The sequence below is a fragment of the Nelusetta ayraudi genome, unplaced genomic scaffold, assembly GCF_046127955.1.
Source record: "Nelusetta ayraudi isolate G7.1 ecotype Tasmania unplaced genomic scaffold, CSIRO-AGI_Nayr_v1 ptg000071l, whole genome shotgun sequence".
Lineage (NCBI taxonomy): Eukaryota > Metazoa > Chordata > Actinopteri > Tetraodontiformes > Monacanthidae > Nelusetta > Nelusetta ayraudi.
Genome location: NW_027466121.1, coordinates 4,558,347 through 4,580,233, shown reverse-complemented (window position 1 = coordinate 4,580,233; position 21,887 = coordinate 4,558,347). Strand labels below are relative to the sequence as shown.

The following is a 21,887-nucleotide window of genomic DNA, read 5'->3' as shown; positions in this document are numbered from 1 at the left end:
CTTGTAAACACCTGATGTTTGTGTTTATTCTCACCTTTACTCTCTGGTTAAACGCGTCCCCACCAAACCCAGTTCGAGCTCTTAACTCAGAGCGTGGATGTTCAGCGATGTCCAAGATGGACTCGGGCACAGCACACTGTGACGTACGCCACCTCAGCTGCCACAAACGAGCCCTTCAGGAATACCATCGATATGGTCCTCGGCTATGGAATACAAAAGCCATTCAGGTAAAGTGTAGTTCAGGGGATTACATCCCACTTTCTCCATCATAATCAATAGCAACACGTCTTAAAAAAGAAAAACATTTCACATACCGCTTCTGAGGCGTTGCTTTATTGAAAGTGCTCGAGTTTTAGGCTAGTGTTTAAATTTCCCTTATATCTTCCTACTAAATTGATATTTCTTTCCATAATATTTTTCTCTTTATGGCTCCCCGAGTGGCGCTGGCTTTAGAAAAGTGCAATACAAATAAAAGTTTATTGCTTTTATTATTGTGTTCATGCCAATGAAGAACTGGCCATTTAAAGTTTAAACGGTAACGGCCACAAGGATTTAAGATAACGTCACAGTGGCATACACTGAGATGGAGATTGCGCTCCAGACAACCTTAACAAAAGGTGTGGATCTACTTCTCCTCAGAGGTGATGTTAACGCGAAGGTCAGACAGTGGCCATCAATTAGAATGGAGAGTGTCCAGTTGCACATAACACCAGTGCTCCACGTAGAATAAGACCTTGTTCCTGCAGCTGAAGAACATTTGATCCAGACATAAAATATCTGTTATTACACAGCTATTGCTGATTTCCACAAATTAATATGAATATTTATTTATTTATTTATTCTGAGCCATTAGTGCACACACACACACACACACACACACACACACACAAATGTCGGACCTACTTGAAAAAGAAAAAGATGCTTAACATCATTAACAAGCCACTCTTTTATTACAATTTTAATCGCTAACGCAGCTTGTAAGCCCCTGGCTCTTATTTCTCATATGCTTACATAGTTACCTTTGATTTTCTGTCATGCGTTAATTACCGCTTTTTGCCGTTTAATTTGGCGCTTTGTGTAAACTAATTACCGTCTAATGATCGTGGGCTCAGAGCACAACGATTTTTTACATTTTATTTTGTTTGCGAGGAGAGCGCCCGTCCTCTCGTCTCGTCTCGTCTCGTCCTACGGCCTCTCTCTCTGTTTTGCCCCTATTAGCTCCTTTCTTTGGTTCTGGGTGTATGCGCGGTGCGGCGCTGTAATTGCTGTTGCATCGCTGCTGTTAATTATGGCACAGAATGGCTGAGCCACAGCCAAAGTCCATAATGGTGGCTGGGGTAGCGCAGGAAAGTAAATGGAGTTTGTTTCACCAGCTGGGGTCCCATGGAGAGGGAAGAGTGCCGAGGCCTCCAGTGTAGGCCGGCCGCCTCGGGGCTTCAGGGCCATATGGACACAACACTTTAACTGGCCTTTATTCCAAACCTTACTCTTTTAATCAAAGCAAAGCCTGCATCCTGTGCTCCTCATTGCGTGACTCTTTACATTTAGACAACAATTAACGAGTAAATTGGGTTCATCCGCACAAACGTCGCCCGCAGTCCCGCTGTTATTGTACTCGGGCATAATGAAGACAGCAATTTAGCTCCGCACGCTGAAAGATCGCGGGGACAACGTCGTTGGTTAGGTAGATAAAATATGAATATTTTATCCCAGTTCATCTTCTGGCTGTCCCCTCCTTGCAGCAGAAGCTGCAGATGGATGTTTAAACAGTATAGCGTGAGATATACGCCGCTCGTTAATGGAGCTCATTGCCGGGAAGATGCGTCCTGTAACTGTAAAGGCGCTGGTAGCAAGGATGTATGCTCGCAATTGCGCACGTTGGCAAATTGTTTGGCGCTACGACGATAAAAAATGGTAGCGATTTAATGAATTAATAATGAGGCACAAATTATCAGATGAAAGGTTTTTAAATATTAATTCACGCCATAGCTGTTTACTAAAGGCTGGGCCGGCTGAAGTAGCGGCAAATAAGTGGAGACTGAGGGGCACATTACGCAAATACGTCACAATTCAGTGAAATGTTAACATCCTTTAAAATCACTGGGGCTTTTAATAGTGTGCTTGGCCTTGGCTTACAATGGTATGTGTGTGTGTGTGTGTGTATACAGTTTTTTTTTTTTTGTTTTTTTTAATTATTGCTTCTTCAGAGAGCTCAGCATGAGAAGGCCTGGCTCACAACAATGCCATGTGGGTCCTTCAGAATAACACCAACAATCAGATCCCCTCTGGCGGTACCACAGAAAGACTCGCAGGGTCGGAGGAGGACTTGGATCAGCAAAGGCACTTTACATATAGGTGTGTGTGTGTGTGTGTGTGTGTGTGTGTGTGTGTGTTTACATGGGGGGGGGGAGGGGCACAACCTCCAGCACAGTGGTTCAGCCGGCAGAAAGCCCCCGGGTGTCTTTTAGAATTTTCACAGAGAGAGGTTAAAGACATGTAGATCTGCACCCATGCAATGCCTGAAGGGGGCCACACGCACGCACACACACACACACACACACACACACACACACACACACACACACACACACACACACACTTCAGCACTCACACAGCTTGCGCATGGATCATTAGGCACAAGAGGGTAAAAATTACACGTAATAGCGTCAACAGATGGAGTGTTCCTTTCAGTCGTGCTGCGTACAAACAGATCTTGAGCAACACCTTATTTAGGTTAAGTTTGTCAGCGAAATGGCTCATTTGATCAACGGCACCCCTTTAAAAGGAGGCGGGGGATTAATACAGATGTGTGCTACACATGCCACTCTGATTATAAATAGGAGTTTAATTATCAGGTCCGGTCTTGTACCTTGACAGGATTAACTTGTGTCACCTCATGTTGCCTTAAATGTTTATTTTTATAAATAATTTCTTCTTCTTTTTTTTCTTTTTTCTTTTTTCTTTTCTCTTTTTTTTTTTAAGTCTGTAGGGATTTCTGTGACATCAGTCTGTTTTTCAGCTTAACCTGCAGGCCAGAGAAAATGGTTCTGTACCCAAAATACAAAAATCAAAGTCAGCGAGATTCAAGTCTTCTCTCCCGAGCATATAAATCCGATATTCGTTTGGGTTTTGTTTGACATTGCCCTTTAAATGAGTCAACAAGATGAAGCAGGAAGTGCTGCAGCTGGTTTCTGAAACGGCCTCTACTGTGCTGTGGCATCCCAAGCAAATTGAGAGACGGGAGGGCAATCAAACAGACAGGGGCGACATCGCCTCTATTTATGACCAGATTGTTTTGGCTTTATGTGGACACCAAGCAACGCTCCAATCCTATCACAGCCTACTCTGCGCAGTTTAAGTCCATATAATTTATGGCAAAGTACCTCTCTTTCTTTCCTCCCCGTCCCGCTGTTCGGGTGAACTGCAAAGGCAAAGTCCCGGGGTGAGCTTATTCTTCCGTTGAAAATGACACCCGTTCCCTTACACTTTTTGCCGCGCCATTGTGTGCTTCATGGCTTGTATAGGGGGGGGGGGGATCGCTGTGTAGCGTTTGACCTCGCCTCTTACAGTACTTGAATATGATGATGGCTGTTTCATGAGCGGAATACCAACTGCACAAACGCTCTCCAGTCTGCTCTCCGCCCGAGCCAGACGGCGTGCAGTCGACACAAAGTGAAGCCCCGGACGGAAGGACGGAGAACAAAGACGTCTCATCCAATCATGTCTTTAATATCGTAAATATCCTGGCTGTGCCAGTTGGCGCTACTGTGTTTTAGCGCTCCATTTTTGTGTTATTTCGTACAGAAGCGTATTGCTGCAATATTAAAAAAAAAAAAAAAAAAAAATGAAATTGTGATTTTTGTGAAATTTTCACGTTTTTACGTGAACTTTATCATATTAGACATTCTTTATTAGCATTTACATTATTTTTAGCAATACACTTCTGTGACTTTGAGTCATTTTATTTATATTTAGTTATTTTTTGATAGTTTCACGCTAAAGTACAAAGGCATGGGGGTTTATAGATTACAACATATCAAATGCTAATGCCTCCTCCATCATAACAGCAATTTAAAAAAAAACAACAAAAAAAACAATGGTTCAATCAGTCATCTGAAATATGGGTGATCATACATACGTAGTCGTTGTCTGTGGCTCCTACGCTAGACAGAGAAGTCCACACCAGACAGTATGGCCCTACCTGTGTTAACTCCAATAAATAACCCTAAAATTAGGTCTCAGATAACAAAGAAAGGCTTGAATGGTTTTTCCTGAACCAGAATCCGGCAGCCTTTTTAAAGAGCTGAAGAGGAAAGAACACATCTCTTCACACCCAGGAGAACCTTAAGAGGCTTCAGTGAAGTGGTTCTGTCAGTGACGCTAATTTCATTGGAAAAATCCAGAGAATGGGTTCAAGGGCCGGGGCCTTTATTTAATATCACATTTATTTCTTCCAGCACTTTGAGCAAAGAGTTATTACCAAAGGAGCATTCAAAAGTGGCAATAGGAACCTTCTGCGATTTTTTAAAAATCTTTTTCCACACCTATTGCAGCGTTTGGATGGGAGAGGGAGTTTAATTTCATATATTCCAGCTGCGCGATCCGAAGCACGTGTCGAAACCTTGGAACGGACGTGGAAAAGTACGCAGCTGCTTAAAAAAAAGAGACGTCTGGAGCAAGAGTGAGAAATTAACGGCGTAATTAAGTGGTGAAACCATTATGGCGTCTTCTAGTTACAGAAACAAGAGTGATATCGATCCGGGGGCCGGTGCCCTGATTGATCCCCTGATAGATGGGGTTAGCTCAGGCATTCATCAGCTGCCCAGCGGAGGGAGTTGTTATTGAGGGCAGGTGCCGTCTCTGCGTCCGCGTGTTAAAGCCATTAGATTCCTGAGGCCTTCTGATAATAGGCTGTCACTCACCCGCAGACCCTCCCCGCAGCGGACGTCAGGCGCCCGCAGCAGAAATTGAGGCAGCCGCCTAAAAAGGTCTCAAGGATAACGAGCGTGCGGCCGGAGTCGTCACACGACACGAGTTGACATCCGACACTGGCTGCGTTGCCGTTACAGTTTCTCGCTAAATAAAAGCGACATTTCTATTGTTTGGACACAGTGCAATCGTGATTTGCAGGTTGTTTCCATTGAATGGTGTGAAGCGCATAAGTCATAATCGTAAAATCTAGCAGGACGAGATTTGACGAGAGTTACGTTTGCTTTTGTTTGCTTTAGGTTTGTTTGCTGTCAAGAATGTTTGTTGTATTTTTCTCTTTGATTACTTGTAAAAAAAAAAATATTCCATCTCCTCCCGCGTCCAAACATAACGCGCCATTTTCACTTGAAGTGAGCAGGTCACGTGACCCGGTACGTCACTTTTAGCGACATTTGAGAGGTTTTTTCCAAGTTTAGGCATTTCCATCACCAGGTTTTTATTGCGATATTTTGGTTGTCATTACCCCTAGAATTTTGCGCAATTCTAAGGGTAATGGAAACGCAGCTAACATGGCTATGACACGCCAAGCCGAGCTATTGCCCCCCTATCAATAAAGTCTGTCTAAGTCATTTGGCTGGGTCGACCGTAACATGACATCGAATGTTTACACCTCAGGGTTAAAAACCTCAGCGTCCTCTACCAGCCGCTAGTCGCTAACGGCGAGACGCTCAGCCGAGATCCAGCCGTGGCTCTGCCCGTCACGGCCGGCCTACCGACAACCTTCCATTGGCAAGGTCACACACCTATTGTCAGCCGCTGAATACTATTCAACTGCAAATGCACCCACTTACGCCACATTTCTTTTTTTTCTTTTCTTTTTTTTTTTTGAATGTTTGTCCTAGTCCACAGATGTTTCCAATGCGAACCGACAAATTAATTTGCTCGTTACGCAGCTGCTCTGAGAGTTTCCAATGCTGTTTAACTTTTTCTCGCTCGCGTGTGACGTTGCTGACTTTTTCCTTTCTACTGTGCGCTTAGGTCAGGGGTGGGCAAACTTTTTGACTGGTGGACCACAGCTAAAATTTGACAGAGGGGGCCCGAGCAGGGGCAGAAGGATGGGGTGTTTTGGTGACCCACCTCATAGGAGGAAAAAATATATCATGGGATATGTTAAAAAACATGTGCTTTAATGTCTATTGAAAATGAACAAAAGCATTACAACACAATATCTGTCTTTGAAGCCGCACAGTATTTAGCTCTTAATTGAAATGACTCTTAAAACAGTGAAAAAAATGGACGAAATACAGCAATTTTATGACTTCATTCCTATTAATATCATCTCTTCAAGTTTGCCGTAGTTTGCCCACGTCTGGCCTAGGTGTTGTGTTGGAGGTGTAAAACCCCCACCCCCAGCAACAACCACCAACACCACTACCACACCCGCCCAACACTGGCGGTAGACCTCCTGCTGGAGGTTGACGTGAGCTCCATGGCACCTGTCAGCTGAAGACTGTGGCCTTCACTGTCCCTCAGAGCTCCGACGCTCCCTCCCTCCCTCTGTCTGTCATGTCGGAGGTTTTTGTGTCTCGGCGGACCCGGTCACCTTCCTGGAAAGGTAGGAGGGGGCCGCGAGATGGACAGAGCCGAGACGAGATCGGGAGAAGTGTTGTCGAGGGCAGTTGGAGCACACGGCGCCCAAGCTTTTATTTCATTACTTATCTGTGAGAGAGATAAATACTTAAAGGCCAGATCAGAGATCCATACGAGTAGAAAGGGTGCCTCTTCTGCTGCACCCCCCCCACCCCCCCCTGGGATTTGGGGAAAACAGGCGAGGCAAACAGTGGGCACGGGGAACAAATGTGTCACGGGGCCGTCTAATAAACTGTCAGGTCTTATTGTGTCGATACACTGATTCCACCATTTAAAGCTTCACCTTTGACCTTACGATGCCGAGGAACTCCGAGGGCTCCAATCTCCCAGACAATAGGTCATGCTAAAGCGATTTTGCTGCCTCACAGCGATGCCCCGTCAGTGTTTAACCTCCGCGCCGGCTACCTGCGGTCGACCGCCCGAAATGTCTCTCATTATTATGGCGGCGAGCCACCGGAGCCTCGTTTCATTCGTCAGGGTTAGGTTTTGTTGAAGCCTCCCTGGATTTATGATATTGGAAATGGACTGGTTTATGATGATTTAACCCCCTGCTCGCAGCGTGTGGCTACACCGACTGCCTATCGATCCAAGAGCTGTAAAATGAAGCGCTTTGTTTGTAACGCAGCCGGTTTCACTCTCGCACAGTGGGACGCTCAGTGGGACCATTTTTTTTTCTCTTTTATTATACATCCATTACATACTGTTAGATAAAGTGAGATCTCTCGCCAATGCCTGGATATCTGGCATATGTGGTTTTGTGTATATAAACCTTAGAACACTATTTTATCTAATGTTTGAAACGTCAGTTGGTGTTGTCATTTTTTTTTTATGTAATTAAATTATTCACTACATGGAACTCTAATAGCACATCATCTATGTAGGTTTTGTGAATTAATGCTATAAACAAAATGAAATGAATAAAACCTGACAAACTAAACTACAGTTTGTGACAGCTGAGCACCATTTTTGACTCCATCTTTGCACATATACTTACTGTATATATTTTCTGGGTCTATAAATCGGAATAAGTAGACATAGGCTCGGAACACGACTGCCTCTTGAAAAATTCTGTTTTATCAGCATCACCACAGTCGGTTCTGCTTAAAACATTTTGAGTTACATCTCCATTAATTCAAATCCCGATTCAGACACTCATAAATTGGCCGTAGGTGTGAGGGTGAGTGCGAATGGTTGTCTGTCCATGTGGCGCTGCGATGAACTGTCACTTGTCCAGGGCGCAACCCTGCCGAAGCTCCAGCGAACCCCCATGACCCTGAGTGCAGGCTGGATGGTTGTTGAAAATAGATTAAAGGAGGGATCAGCATTAAATTGTAAATCCACGCATTTGTGTATCAGAGAATGACAACTGCTTTCCTCTTATTATAAATAAATGGCATGTTTTTATGCATTTTTAATTGCGTGATAAAATTACATTTTCGGATTGCTTGCTATCAAAAAAATAAATCTGGAGTCTCTGTCGCTTAAATCAGAAAAGCTGCTCTTATCCTAACTTCATCTTCGGGACAAAAGCTACTTTTTTTTCCCCCATTACGGGCTAAGAGTGGTATAATGACACCTCAGAATTAATTTTCAGCCGAAGCGTTGACCCAAAATGGGAAGGGATCCACTGACAGCATAATTAAGAACGGGAACTACAAGGGCTATAAACAGCGTGTGCTTGAATAGAGGCGGGATAGATTTTTAGCCATCTCCCCTCACGCAGGGCTCAGACAGCGGAGAGCCACATGGGCAAACCTGTCTGGATTTAAACATCAATTTAGATTCAAACCTGTTGCTAAAAGCTGCCTACTTTATTTGATGGGAAGAAGTGGGTCACATATGTTTGCCCTTGCAGTCTCTCCTCGCATTGTAAAGCGGAGGGGCCCCAGCTGCAGTATCGGGGTTTTTAATGAAAATGCAAGGCAATAGAAAACAGGTACAATCCAGTCTTACCTTTCCTACGGCTTTGTGAACGGCGACAATGAGACGTCGCGGTACAATTTTTTAGTGAGTCATGTGAATGGCACGGCGCGTCCGTCACCCGGGCCCCCGCCAACCTGATGCATAGAGGACGAGGACCCAGTGTGTGTTTGTGTGAAGGCTTCAGAGCACACGGCTGTGGTGCTGCCTGGTGCCTGAATTCACAGCCAGGAATTCACTAACACTCCATATTTTTATATATTCTTTTATGCAATTATAGATAAATTAGTGTTTTAATAGAATATTGTTTTATTTTTCTGGGTCAGTGTATAAATGTGATGTGGATCTGGAAATAATTCCGTGGCGGAGCAAAGGGGTGAGTGCGATGAACAATTTTAGATTGTGTTCTAATTTATATTTTCTTTATCAACTGCATATCAGCCCCACTTGTGTTATAGCTCACTGTCAATCATTTTCTCTGATTGTCTGATTTCACCTCTACATTAAAAAAAAAAACATTTTTTTTTTTTTGGAAATGTACAGATGACACTTTTGGAAAATGCAAGGCCTGCATTCTTGACAACCCGTTGTTTTAAAATAGTCAGCGGTGTTTTTGGAGGATGGAAATAACCGTTGCAGCTTCGGCCCGTAAGCTCGGCTCTTTCGCCACGTCTGAGTTTAATATCAAAACGCAGCGTTTGAGAAGTACGTCGATGGAGATGGAGCGCTGGCGTCGAGCGGACCGCAGGGTTGACGCGGGCGGCGATTTGCATTCACATGGCAGGAGCGTTTACTTTGACAAATAGGGACGGCAGAGGCAGGCAGCCGACTGCCACTTAGTTATTAACAACTCCTTCACCCGTGATTTATTTGCCATTTTTGAAGAGAGGGCAACGCTATTAGGATAATATTGAGGAAATTAGCCCTGTTTAAGCAGAGTGCTACGACCATACCTGACCCCTTAATATACTTATAATGATGCCATTTACCATACATATCTGAACTTAGCCAATCATCAGGCCTCAGCCAAACAAGCGAGCCCAGGGGGGCAGGCTCAATCTGAGAGAGAGGGTGGGGGGGGGTCTACTTTGTGTGTGTGTGTCAGTCCGCAGCTGAATTAACTCTGTAGTCTGTGGAGAATTCGCTATTAACCCCCCGTTTTTTTGTTTTTTTTTTCCCTTCCTGCTGCCTCTCAACACGGACGACTCTCTGAGATCTAAAAGGTGTCGACCTCTTCTCTTTACAAGGATCGGGTTGGGGGTTGAAATACTTTGATGTTCTATTTTTGTGATTAAGCCGCCGCTATTAAGTCCGCCGCGTCCGCTTTTCTCTCTGCGGCGACACAGAGTTCACGATGTCTTGTTTGCAGGTGTGAGCCATCGATGTGGATGTCACATACAGTGACCAGCCGGCCATGACCCAGATGCCTCTAAAGATGACTGGCGGAACGCTGCTCTGTGCTGCCGCACAGCCTGTTTACAAGTACCGCTCATGGCGAATGGCTGTGAGGACCTGGCTGCAGTCCAAGTGCCTCCTTTACTGATTTTCTTGCCAATCGCAGCCTGTTGTGATTTACATTCTGAGTTGTATGATGCTGGATTTTGTCAATTACTACTTGTTGTTGTTTCATCCTTAAAGCACGCCTTTCCTCCGTTAATTAGTAGATTTAAATTTTTCCGATTACCATCTGAGAGGATGCCAAGACTTTAGGGGACATTCACAGCGCTGCTGCGGCAAGATAGATCAATGTTTAGCCTCTCATTTTTGTTAAATACAACTAAATACTGTAATTACGTGCCGAGCTCAATTGGTGTTTAGGTGCCGAATTCATTATCATTTTGATAGATGAGCCTAAATAATCAACACATTAATAATTCATGCCATTTCCATTATGCATGTGTGTGCATGCTTGAGCACCTCATCAACCTGGTGCCAGCCTGGAAACAATGGAGTCCTTTTGTGTGCGGCGTGCCGGAGTTTACGCTTGTTAATCCGCGACTTGTATTGTTTTATCAAACATTCATTTAAGTGGGTGGCCTGGTGCTCCACTACAGCAGTTAAGCCACCGCAGTGGTTAATGGCTTCAGCAGTGGGCATCATTAGAGGCCTGCATATTACAAACACAATTAAGTCCCCGTTTGACACTTTTATTGTTGTGCGACCGTCCTGCGCCTGACGAGTGCGAACACGCGGCGATCACAGCGAGTTATGGTTCCGTCTCCGGAGCTCACAGCGGCTCAGGGCTCCTCTTCTCGCGTCCTTAAGGCGCCTGAGAGCCACAAGCATTTTTCATCCTCTTGAGCGCCGCCACTTTTAAGTAATCAACCTCTCCAGAGTTACTTATGACACTCCTCCATCCTCCAGTGCCATTCAATCCGTGCTTATTGTGCCTTCACCGCCACTTTTATCTCAACTCAAATGCGTCGCCATTCCCGTAACTGTCGTTCTTTTTGATTGGCAGCACGCACAGGAGGAAAAAAAAGCAGCTCCTCTTGTGTTCGCAGTGTCTCGTAAAGCGTTAATTGTTCCTCCCTCATGTTAATTAAGGAAGGCCCAACAGTTTAGCACATGTGCCCCACACTCATCATGTTTACTAATCACATACACCCACTCAGATCCAATAGTGACCCTAAGGACATGAGTATGCTCAACCTGCGCAACCTGCTTTACACACACCAGCACTTGTGATGCTCTATCCCTGAATACAGGAAGATAAGGGAGGATTTTTGTGTCTGGGTCTGTATCAGAATGGAAACCTGTGCTAACATTCTCTGTACTTTACTTGTTTGTTTGTTTGTTTGTTTGTTTGTCTTTACAGCCCCCTGTAGTGAACTGTTATACAGTCATTTGGAGCAACTTGTTTCACTCTAACCGTTCTATGCTATACTAAATGTCTCATTAATGTCACATATTGTGCAAGGTGCACGGCATCAGATTGAACATTAAGATTTGGGACATTTTTTTAAATCTAATGTTATAATGTAATGAAACATTCATTTGTCTTGTCATTTTTAAATGTGATCAAATTATGCATCACATGGAATTCTAATTTTTAATTTTAAACCTGACAAACCCTGTAAGGGACGCATATACGTACTGTATGTATACATACACGTATATTGCCTGTTTTTAATTTCGGAAGAAGCAAGGAACAATTTATGCTCTGTACGACAGCAGCAAGCGATGCAGCCGAGAAATAATGTGTGTGTTTCTTCCTCTCAGCAGTCACTGTTCGGGAGCAAGAAATTAGAACTCGCACTACCTCCCCTGTTTGAGTCGACAAGCCAGTGATGAACAAGTTCAAGATGAGGCGGAGGTGAAAATGGAGTAAGACTGGAGTCAGTGCTTGTAGGATTAAGGTGCCACTGCTGGCTTTGTAAATGCTGTTACAAACTTGAGCAGAGGTTTATTTAACATATTTATCACCAGATTCGTTTAGCCTACACAGTGGTGCGCCAGTTAAATCAAGCTGTGCTTATCCCCCTGAAGACCGGGAATGTTCTCTGCTGAAAGTTTCATTTAACCACCACCGTCAGATGTACGAGCCGATTGTTTCTTAGCTGGCAACATGGGGAACATTAGTAGAGTCGTTTGTTTGGGTTTTCCTTAATAGAACAGCCTGCGACACTCTCTCGGGAGCTCTCGTGACCTTTGCTCGGAATCTGTCCGTCATCCATCAGGAGATATCAGCCTCTTAAATGCAAGGTGGAAACCAATTTTAAGGGACAGTGTTAATGACTTAACGATCTGTCCTCATCTGTGTAATGAAACTCGCGTGTTTAGTGGTTACTTGTTGTAATGGGTGGTAATTTAATGTTCTCTTCTTTTTGTGCTTTTGAAGGAGCTGATGAGGAGATCGGAGGACGCGTCGCAGTTGATCGTTCAGAACAGGATGCAAGCGGCCACGGATAACAGTGCTGCCTAGACATCTGCTTCACCCATAACTTTGCCAGTGATACAAGTTGAGTCATTGCATCCTTCCCTGCTGTAATGGCAAATTACTCTGTCGCATGAGCTCCGTGGATAAAATCTATGTTTCAAACAGACATGAAAAATGTTCTTCCTCCAAGGCTGGGGTGTGACAGAAAAAGTTTGAGAACCACTGATCTACCTAATAAAATCAATCATTAAAATCAACTAAATGTATTAAATAGTACATCAAATAATATTTGTCACAGTCTAATAAAAAGCCGTTGTGTGTTTTTTTTATACATAGAAACATTTGTTTCTTTTTATAAAAACATGCAAAAAAAAAAAACATTCTGTAAAGATATAGATTACGTTTCTTTTAAGGTTTACCTTGCAAAATATTTTGTTAAGCTATTATTTGTTGACTAGTTTGTCGAAACTAATATTCTGGGAATATATCTTGGTCTGGTATGACGGCCGTCGCTTGTTTCTGTCGAAGGGGAACAACAGCCGTTGGGTCCGCGTTTCCAGCCGGAGGATTTTTGAAGCAGTACCAGGTCAGAGTCGAATACTAGAGCTGAGCTTTTCCCCGGGTCAAATCGTTTTAGCCACATGTTTTAACTGGTTGGGGATAACGTGAGTGTGTTTTCCTCGTGTGTATCAGAGTCTGTATGGGGATGTTTAATGTGGAGCAGAGTTTGCACACAGGAACGGCAGTATGTTCGCTGTTTGAAGCTAGCATTGCTATCAGTTAAGTCAAGAAATGTACTATATAATTTAATACTGTGCAACTTTAAATTTGCGTTGTGCATCTAAAGTAGTGTTCCTAAAATGCTAAGATCTATTTTCTCAGCAGTTCGCAATTTAGTTACACGCACCCCGCGCATTAAAGTCATAAATGCAGTAAGTCTCTGTGCATAAGTCATGAGAGAGTTTTTGCGGAGGTTACACAGCGCCTTCCTGAAGGTCGCCCTGTTTCCGGGCTCCTTTTCTCGGACACGACCGCGGCCACCCGCCTCGGAGGTGCTCACCTGTCACCTGCTGCAGCGTCAACTGCCGCCCTGGACGTCATACTGTGTGCGCTACAGCTCCGTCCACAACGACCAGTTCGGACTGTCCAACTTTAACTGGACGGTCCAGGGCTCCAACTATCACATACTGAGGACGGGCTGCTTCCCCTTCATCAAGTACCACTGCACCAAAGCTCCTCCACAGAACCTGGACTTCGAGGACAGGTTTTTCACCATGTTGAAAGTCATTAACTTAGGTCAGTGAGTGCACGAAATTATCTTCCCTTGTCTGTTTTATACACTACTCACAAAGAGTGAAGGACATTTGGTTCAAATTCAGGGAACATGTAAATGGTAATCTTAACGTTGAAGTAGTGCCTTTTTAGTGAAAGCATGCAATTTTTTTTTTTTTTTTTTAAATCTCAAAACATTTTATTGAAACACAAGCTAAGAGCGGTCGTGTGTACTGCACTATGAAAATAGTTTTAATAACCTATCCTGTGACTTTGTTGTTGCCTTCATCTCATTATGTCAAATTGTGAACAGCACGATGAAGAGCACAGTTTTAACACTTGTTTAACACAAATCCAGTTGCTGAATGAGAACATTTAGTGGTCAGCATCAGACACTTGTTGTAGTTTTCCCAGTTTATTCGCCGCGTTAGAGATCAGGATGCTATGCAACAAGTATAATTGCAGCGTGGAGCAGTCGGATTAGAGAACATCAAATTAAGTTCACCTGCAAACCTGCTGATTTCATCCAAACAATGCTGACCAATGCTGAGTTTTAACCCTCCAGTATCACCATGTCCTGTTATTGCAGGTATCCCTTGTTTGGCTTATGGCATCGGCTGCTGGATGGTGGTGGGAGCTGCGGAAACCGTGCAGACTAGTCTCGGACCGGTCACTGTCCATTTTGCCTATAAAGAAGATGAAGGTGCCCAGTATTAAAGCAGGAAGAAAACATCCGTCTGAGAGTGTAATTGTTTAAATCTTTTCTGCCGCGCTGCCGTATTGACAGCAGGTCCCGCGCTGGAGCTATTGACTGAAGTGCAGTCCCGTGTCATTAGTGCCCCAGTCGTCACACTGCACAGGAGTTTTCTTTTGTGCTCAATTATTTAAGATTTAAAAGTTGGAGTAAAGGATGGGTCAATTATGCATGTTATTATGCAGACACACAATACTGACTGTCTATTCTTGAGACTTAACATGAAATTTTAATTGAAAGGTTAGGATTTCCAAATGGGAAAAAACATTTGACACGGCTTCTTTCCTTACGCAAGTCAGCGTGCAGCGTTTGCCTTCAGACTCATTGCTCTGTAAATATCTGACCGCGAAGCTGATTAAAATGCCCGTGACATGACGATTCAAATGTTTTATGTCTTTCTTATAACACTGAGAGAACATGCCTCGTGGTCCATTCAATGGCCGATTCGCTGCGATTTGTTCATAACTTGAGTGATGTTGATTCGATGTGGTGTCCATTGCTTTATTCCGTGTTACAAATGCCGTAATTTAAGTAACCCTGCCTCATTTATTTAAAGTTGAATTAGTGATCAGTCTCTGTGCAGCGGCTAGTCAATAGTGTTGGGGTGGGGGGGTGGATGTGACAAGACAGGTGAATAAAATAGGTTTTAATTACAAAAGTGGTCTTTGTGAAGAGTCATCTCCATCCTTCCCTCCAGGCCCTCGATGGCCTTTGATTTCTGGTAATGTTCTCTGCTGACAGGGCGCGCTCCCCTCTGCTGAGGGTCCTGCTTCCTCTGAGAGGCGGCTTGACAAACTGCCATATTGATTTCCGCAGCCCGCAGCATCACCTACTAAGAGCATTTATCAGCGACCTCAATTTTGTGGCCTTGGCCTCTTCAGTTTTAGCAACAATGAACCCCGACGAATAATTTCTTGTTGTACATGTAAATCAATGGACCCTTTTGACCCTCTGGCCAACGATAGCAGCGTATGTGTTTTTCATGATGTTCAGCCTGTTCACGACCGACAGGCTTTTGTTTTTTTCTGCAAAATAGTAAAACAACGTATTATCCCCCTCTACCTTCAATACTTAAACCTTTCTTTCTGAAAAAAAAAAAAAAATCCACCCGCAAGCGTTAATCACTCTCATCTGTAATATGCAGATCAGCAAAGGAAAAAAGTATGCGACGATGTCATGGTGTAATATTGCATTTCTCTATGTCTGAAATTAAAAACATCAAGCTAATTTACAAAATTAGAAATGGCTAATTAGTTTAAAAAAAAAAAAAAAAAAGAAGAAGAAGAAGGCTGTATCTGCCCCTACTTCAGTGTCATATAAATAGAGTACATTTATTCAGGCAGAAGAAGTACAAAAAAACAGGCATTTTTGTGAATGACATCAACGGATGTGCAGCCATTCACACCTAAACCATTTTTTTTTAATAGAACAAAAATCTATGTGCACATTAAGTTGGGAAAGGGTGTTGCTTTGACATGTGCACAATTTCCAAAACTGATGCAGAATTCATGCGGCAGATCCTCTTTGTTGGCGCTGTCGCTTAATCACACTAATTGCCTCCAACAAGAAACAGTTAGACAAACTTAAGGAAACGTGATCGGCGGTATCGGGCTGCGCGCAAATCCGCCTCCTTTCATCGCCGTCCTTTCATCGGGACCGAAAGTGTGCATGGGGAATGCTCAGGCAACCATGTCTTAATTACTCATTGACCCTTTGACCCATGAGCCGCATTGATACGGCCGCCGCGGCCACGTGCTGCGGCGCCGTGCAGCGGGGCCGTCACGGGATAACGCTGGTCGGGGGGGGGGTGGCTGAAATCTAAACTGCCGAGCGTGCGAGTGCGCCGTATTTGTTTTCAGGGGCTTCACCTTTGAGTTGGTTTAGACTTGCGGCGGGCGCAGGAGGGGAACAGGGGGGGGGCTGGTTCCGGCTACAACACCTCGCCTGGCTCCACCGCGGTAAACGCGAAAAGGAGCTGCCGCTGTAAACGGAGCGAATGTATATCAACACTCGCTGTTTAATAGCCTCGGAGGTCCTGACCTGCGTGGCGCCGTCTAAATTACCCGGCGTTAATGCCCGTTTGGCGTGTTTAATTGCACCGCTGAAGCTGGTAATAAGTTTCGTCAAGGTGAAATCCTTAAATACCCGCGCCGCTTAGAATCTGGGTAAGTAAGGGAAAAACAAGCGGCGGAATTGAGTGCCGCCCCGCTGTAAATTGTTGAAGGTCGGACAGAGACGTTGCTAATCAACGCGCAGAGTCTTGTAATTATCTTCTAATCAGCTTATAACCTACAGTTCCTTCCGTGCAGCATTTTTAAAAAAAAATAAACCCAACAACAGACAAACACAGAATGACCCCCAGCCCCCCCCTGAAACTGTTGATGCCGTTTGTTCTTAAATCAATTATTAAGCAGGAAAAGTCACGCTGGTATTTTTTTCTCCCTGTCATATAGATGTATGGCTTTGGCAGAAACAATTATTGTGTGAGCAACCCCCGCAGCTCGCACAGGCGAGGTTATCATTATTAAGCCTCTGGATCAGCCACCAGCAGGAGCAGCAGGGGGTCTGCGAGCCATCGCTCAGATCACTTTAAGAGTCGCACCAGAAGTACATTTTAACGTAAAGGTGTCGGCGCAACACTGCCGCCAAACTCACTGTTTTGAAGGCTTTTTTTTTTCAGTTGAAATTTCACATTCACAGCCCAAATGTGGATCTTTACTTTGGCCTGGTTGCATCCTCACTTGCACATCTGGGATGTTTTCCCAAATCCACTGGACTTGTTTCATGTGTCAGTCCAGATAAGAACTAGCTTGGGACCGATATTGGGCGATCCTGCTTTCTGTAGCGTTCAGACATCTCACAGAAGCCACTTGCTGCTTCCATCGGAACAGAAAGGATGCTGATAGACCACAGGCTGAAAATGCTTTAGATGGGAACCAATCAAGTAGGACGTGATGGATGCAGCTGCATCGCCATGTTCTGGTGAGCTTAAATTTGTGTGCTTTGATGTAGCACACTTACTGTGCAACACGCCAATCCCAACATGAGCACTGTGCTGACCCCAAACCCAGCACTGCCACTGAGGTGAAGCCACAGCGTGTTTTCTTCTATTTTTCCTCTTCATCGTGTCTTCTTTTATGATTGACAAATTGCAACCAGCCAGTGAAGACTGAGTGTGACACATGTAAGTGAAATACACTGGAGTCATTGAAATGTGTCATCATAGTTGCACTAGAATGCACTCCAGCACGCCCCGGCCATCCTGCCACTTGCTCGTCGAGGGCTTCAAGTCTCCGACACTCTACTTCTCAATGTTTCCTGTTGTCATTGTGCTGCTGCCTTCCCCGAGTTCACTTTAGGATAAGAGATGCTGTAAACTAAAGCCATTCATAGCTGTGCTTCCTTTGTTCTCCCAAACTTGACTCCAGATCGACATTCTCTATTTTTGCTCCATTTAAGCTCATCTTTCCTGTTTTGTTTTTTTTTTCTTCTTCTCTCGGCTGAAGTGGGTTATTGTTTTGTTTTTCTTTGCTGTTGATGATGTGGTATCGCGCTCGCGTCATTCATACTTAATGCTTACTCTGTTGACATTAAGAGAGTCATGGATTTTAATAGTTTTCTTTTTTTTTTTCCCCGAGACTTGCCGGGTGAGTTAAATGAACTATCCATTTTTATTATATATTATGCAGTATTTAAAGTTTCAGCTCATTAAAAAACCCACCCCCGGGCCGTCTTTTACCCCCCGCCAGCATGCAGTCAGACTCCTCTTGCCAAGGGCTCTGCTTCATCTGTTTCTCTCCCAGGTCAAAGCTGAAATATGCAGAAATATTTATTTCTTTGATTATGCCTTTTATTCCACTGACAAAGCGCCTAATGTCTTTGCAGCTTAAACAAGCAGCGTCGCTGGATCTGGAAAAACAAAAAAAAAAAGACGCTTCTGTTTGACCGATCTAATTTGTTGCGTGGCGTATATGTCCTGCCGCTCGACGCGAGACAGAATGTTCTCCGTGAATGTACTCCGTGTGCCTTTTTATTGTGCACAGGAACCAGGGCCCCATATGTCCACTTATTGCTCTGCTTTTTAGTTGCACAATAAGCAGCGAATCCCCCCACCCACCACCACTCCCTCCCTTGGAAACTCAATGCCAGACTGGGGATTTACATTAAATACACCGGCACAGATGCTGCATACCAACGTAGAAATGGAATAAATCAATTTCCTCCTTAGAAATGCTTTACATACTTTTTTTTGATGCCGCATGATCTCCAATCTCGCTGCAAATGAGCTGCAGCCCGCCGTAATGGTTTCTGCTCCTCGTGGGAGGCCGCTGTCTCAGGAAAGCTGCTGATTGAGGGGGAAATGTAATACAGGTGTAAAGCGGACTTGATAGGGGTCTTACACGAGGGTTATGCCTTTTAGCAGTGATATACATACTGTTACATATTTATCAAAGGGCTGTGCGGACGTGCTGGGTTGGCTCTTTTGTGGCCTGCAGAGACCGGCGGGAGGTTCTGCTGGGGCTGTTGTCAATTGTGGCGGAGCGAGCGGCTATTATGGTGAATTAATGGGAATTAAAGGTTTAAATTGGTTAAGCAAGCACTTCATTAATCGCGAGTGGGCCGCCGCTTGCATCAGCGAGTTTGTGGCGTTGCAGTCGGCCGCTTGGGCTCGGATTGAAGAGGAGGTGATTGAGATTTAAATGCTGTTGTTTATTAAAATAAAGATGCATAATTTAAAAAAAAAAAAAAAAAAAAATCCTCATTCTCAAAAAACAATCTGATCCATGTAGGATGAGCATCAAGCTGCTCTGATTCAGTGACAGTTTGCATTTAAACTGTCCTTGTCATTGTCCTTGCTGTTGACATTTTGACATCATGAGACCAAGGCGATGTCCAACAACAAGGTCACATGACAAGTCGTACCCACCACTGTTGTCAGGTCTGCTTCAATAAGTTATTTGAGATGAAGAAATGAACATTGCATTCAACTATATACACGCCCTACTTTCATGATGCATTACCACTGCAGCTTGAACCTCACGCATTTTCTGTAAATTCCACCTCCATTTTTTTGTGAGCAGTCTAGAAAAGTAGATTTCACTGACCTAAAATAATGACTTCCAGTGTAGTGAAAAACTTGTCCTCAGGTAAGCAAAAGTCAACATCCCCAACTTAGCGTGATGTGTCTAGTCAACATGGACCTAAATTTAGCTCGCAAATGATAATAAAGGTTGCCCTTGTCAGATAAAATATATTACAGCGTCATTCTTTGGGGTTGTTGTGGATTATTTATACTACTTTTTTATGTGTAAATATGCCATCATCCTTTCAGTTATTAAAAACACGGTACATGCAGTCCCACATTCTTCTAAACCTTTAGGATTCACTGTACACAATATTTAACAGATGCTTATGCAGACTTGCTGTTGCTGTTTCTCTTTACATAGAAAATTCTGGTATTCGGTTTGTGCCATAAATATTTAAAGAAATAAGTAACAGAGTATCTAGGAGTAGTTTTATAGAAGTTTATTTTCTGCAAGCTCTCAGTCCAATATGCTTACTGTGCGTTTTGCTTTTGCGGCCCTGAGGGCCTTTCACTGCACTGTATTCAGTTTCCTGTTAGCGAAACACGGTCTTAAGACGAGGATATTTACCGTAAGTGAATTTAATGTTTCCTTATAATGCTGACACTTAAAAGCGGTCGGCGATTGTTCAATAATGTGATCTCTGGACCGTGGTGTGGACATGGTGGGGGTCAGCAGCAGCAGCAGCGGCGGTGGTGGTGGTGGTGGTGGTGGGTCTGTAGCGAGCGTGTGCTTGGCTCGATGCGGCTCCCCGAGCACGGTCGGACTAATTGAGGTGGTGTTTTTATCTGGGCCTGCTAATGATGATGAGGGTCCAAGAGAAAGTGGACTGTCCCCTCAGGCTGAGGGATAGCATGACTTAGCCAACCTTCTGTACTTATTGTCCAACAAAGGGGGAATTCACTTAATGCAGTTGCTTCAGAAAAGTGGATAATTGTGGCCGCGATCAATAAAGTAACAGAGCGGAAAATGAACGGCTCGCGCTCGGAGATATTTGCGACGGAGGCCGCCAGATCTGAGTGCTTCCTGGTTTTTTTTTTGGTTTTGTTTTTTTTCCTCCAAATCGTCAAGCGGCGGTGGGAAAAAGAGGTCGATCTGGACGGATTTTGCTGCGGGTTCGCAGCATGCCCGTGTTTACTTGGCCTGTGTGTTTGCATGTGTTCGTGCATACACAAGATGGGGGGGGGGTGGGGGTGGGGGTGGAGGGAGGGGGCACAGGGGGGTTTTGTTGGATGAGCCACATTGTTCCTGTGCGGCCTGGTGACATCGCTGGAGGGCAGAGCGGGATGGAACCTGAGAGGGGTGACAGTGATAAATAGCCCTTTTAATAACAGCTGCCCCACTTGGCCAGCCAGTCGCAGTCAGTGTCCTCTGTGTGTTTATGCCTATGTTTATTTATGCATCCATAGCATGCAGGAAATCACCACCGCGGGGGTACAATCACTCTTTTCGTGCGTACGTTTCTGCATGTGTGTGTTGTATCGTGGGGGGGAGGGGCCAATTGTATCGGTTTAAACTTTGAGAGGTGAGGTTGCGGCCAAATGAGGCTTCACAAATTGCCCCAACACTTTGATAGATAAAAAAATACAAATAAGTAAGATAAAAAAGTACACAAACTACACAGGAACGCCAGCCAAATGTCACAAGTTGAGGAACTCAGGATTGTTGGGAACAGCCTTCAGCCAAATGTCTGTCTATCTATCTATCTATCTATCTATATGTATGTTTATATATATAAAATCCTGCTTTTTTTTCCTTTTCTCTAGCTTATTTTCTGTGCATCATTTAAATCTGTTAATATCCTGGGTGTGGGATCCAAATCCACGCCGATGCCTCTTTCTGCACGTCTAATGCCCCTTTAATGTGCGTGACTTTTAAATTTCTTTCTTCATTGTTTGAATGACTGAAGTCAAGAAAGAAAAAAAAAAAAACAAACCCTTTTGTCTGCTGAAATATGACCCGGGGCCTGTGAATATGCAGAGGGGAGGCCGTAGATCAGAAGTGTCAGAGCCTCTTCCCGGAGGGCGCCGCCGGGGCCGCTCTCCCCCGAACCCTCTTCCCTCCCTTTAATTGGTTCAATTAGTTAAGTATCCATATACATAATCATGTATGCATTTTTCATGACTCCTCTCAACGCTCCGTTTGAAAGCGAACAACTTCCGGCTATGATTTGCCATTTGGATGAACGTCAAGGAGACTAAATGATTGCGCTAATTGAGTAATTAAAAGCAGATGTTGGAGCGGCAGCCAACAGCATACACTTTAAACACTTTGCCCTCCAGAAAAAGCGACAGTGTTTTTGACACCCCTGTTATGTATGGTTATCCCAGAGGTGCCTCTCTAATAGTTACAGTTTCACCCTTGTGATTATTCAGTTGAAGTCTTTGCTATTGAACCA

The 21,887-nt window shown here is 44.2% G+C and overlaps 1 protein-coding gene and 2 long non-coding RNA genes across 4 annotated transcripts in view; 2 read left to right on the top strand and 1 right to left on the bottom strand.

The window, feature by feature from the left end:
- The window catches only part of LOC142899285 (uncharacterized), a 186,917-nt gene that overhangs the window by 143,124 nt on the left and 21,906 nt on the right, over window positions 1-21,887 (bottom strand). The window lies entirely within an intron of this gene.
- On the top strand, window positions 53-12,548 carry LOC142899110 (uncharacterized). 2 transcript variants are annotated; one of them, XR_012928697.1, is made up of 4 exons: window positions 53-227; window positions 9,869-10,026; window positions 11,722-11,826; window positions 12,341-12,548. It is a non-coding gene; the product is annotated as an uncharacterized LOC142899110 (long non-coding RNA). The 2 variants fall into 2 exon arrangements; XR_012928696.1 differs by lacking the exon at window positions 11,722-11,826 and having other exon boundaries at window positions 54-227.
- cunh15orf61 (chromosome unknown C15orf61 homolog) lies at window positions 13,001-14,783 on the top strand. Its single transcript, XM_076042833.1, has 2 exons — window positions 13,001-13,675; window positions 14,241-14,783. Exons 1-2 carry the CDS (start codon window positions 13,333-13,335, stop codon window positions 14,366-14,368), a joined length of 471 nt encoding a protein of 156 aa, XP_075898948.1. The 5' UTR covers window positions 13,001-13,332; the 3' UTR covers window positions 14,369-14,783.

Bases quoted from the DNA above. Each gene is read 5' to 3' on its own strand.
- cunh15orf61 (XM_076042833.1), top strand. From the start codon at position 13,333: ATGAGAGAGTTTTTGCGGAGGTTACACAGCGCCTTCCTGAAGGTCGCC. The intron at 13,676-14,240 runs GTCAGTGAGTGC...CTGTTATTGCAG, and splicing joins GTTGAAAGTCATTAACTTAG to GTATCCCTTGTTTGGCTTAT.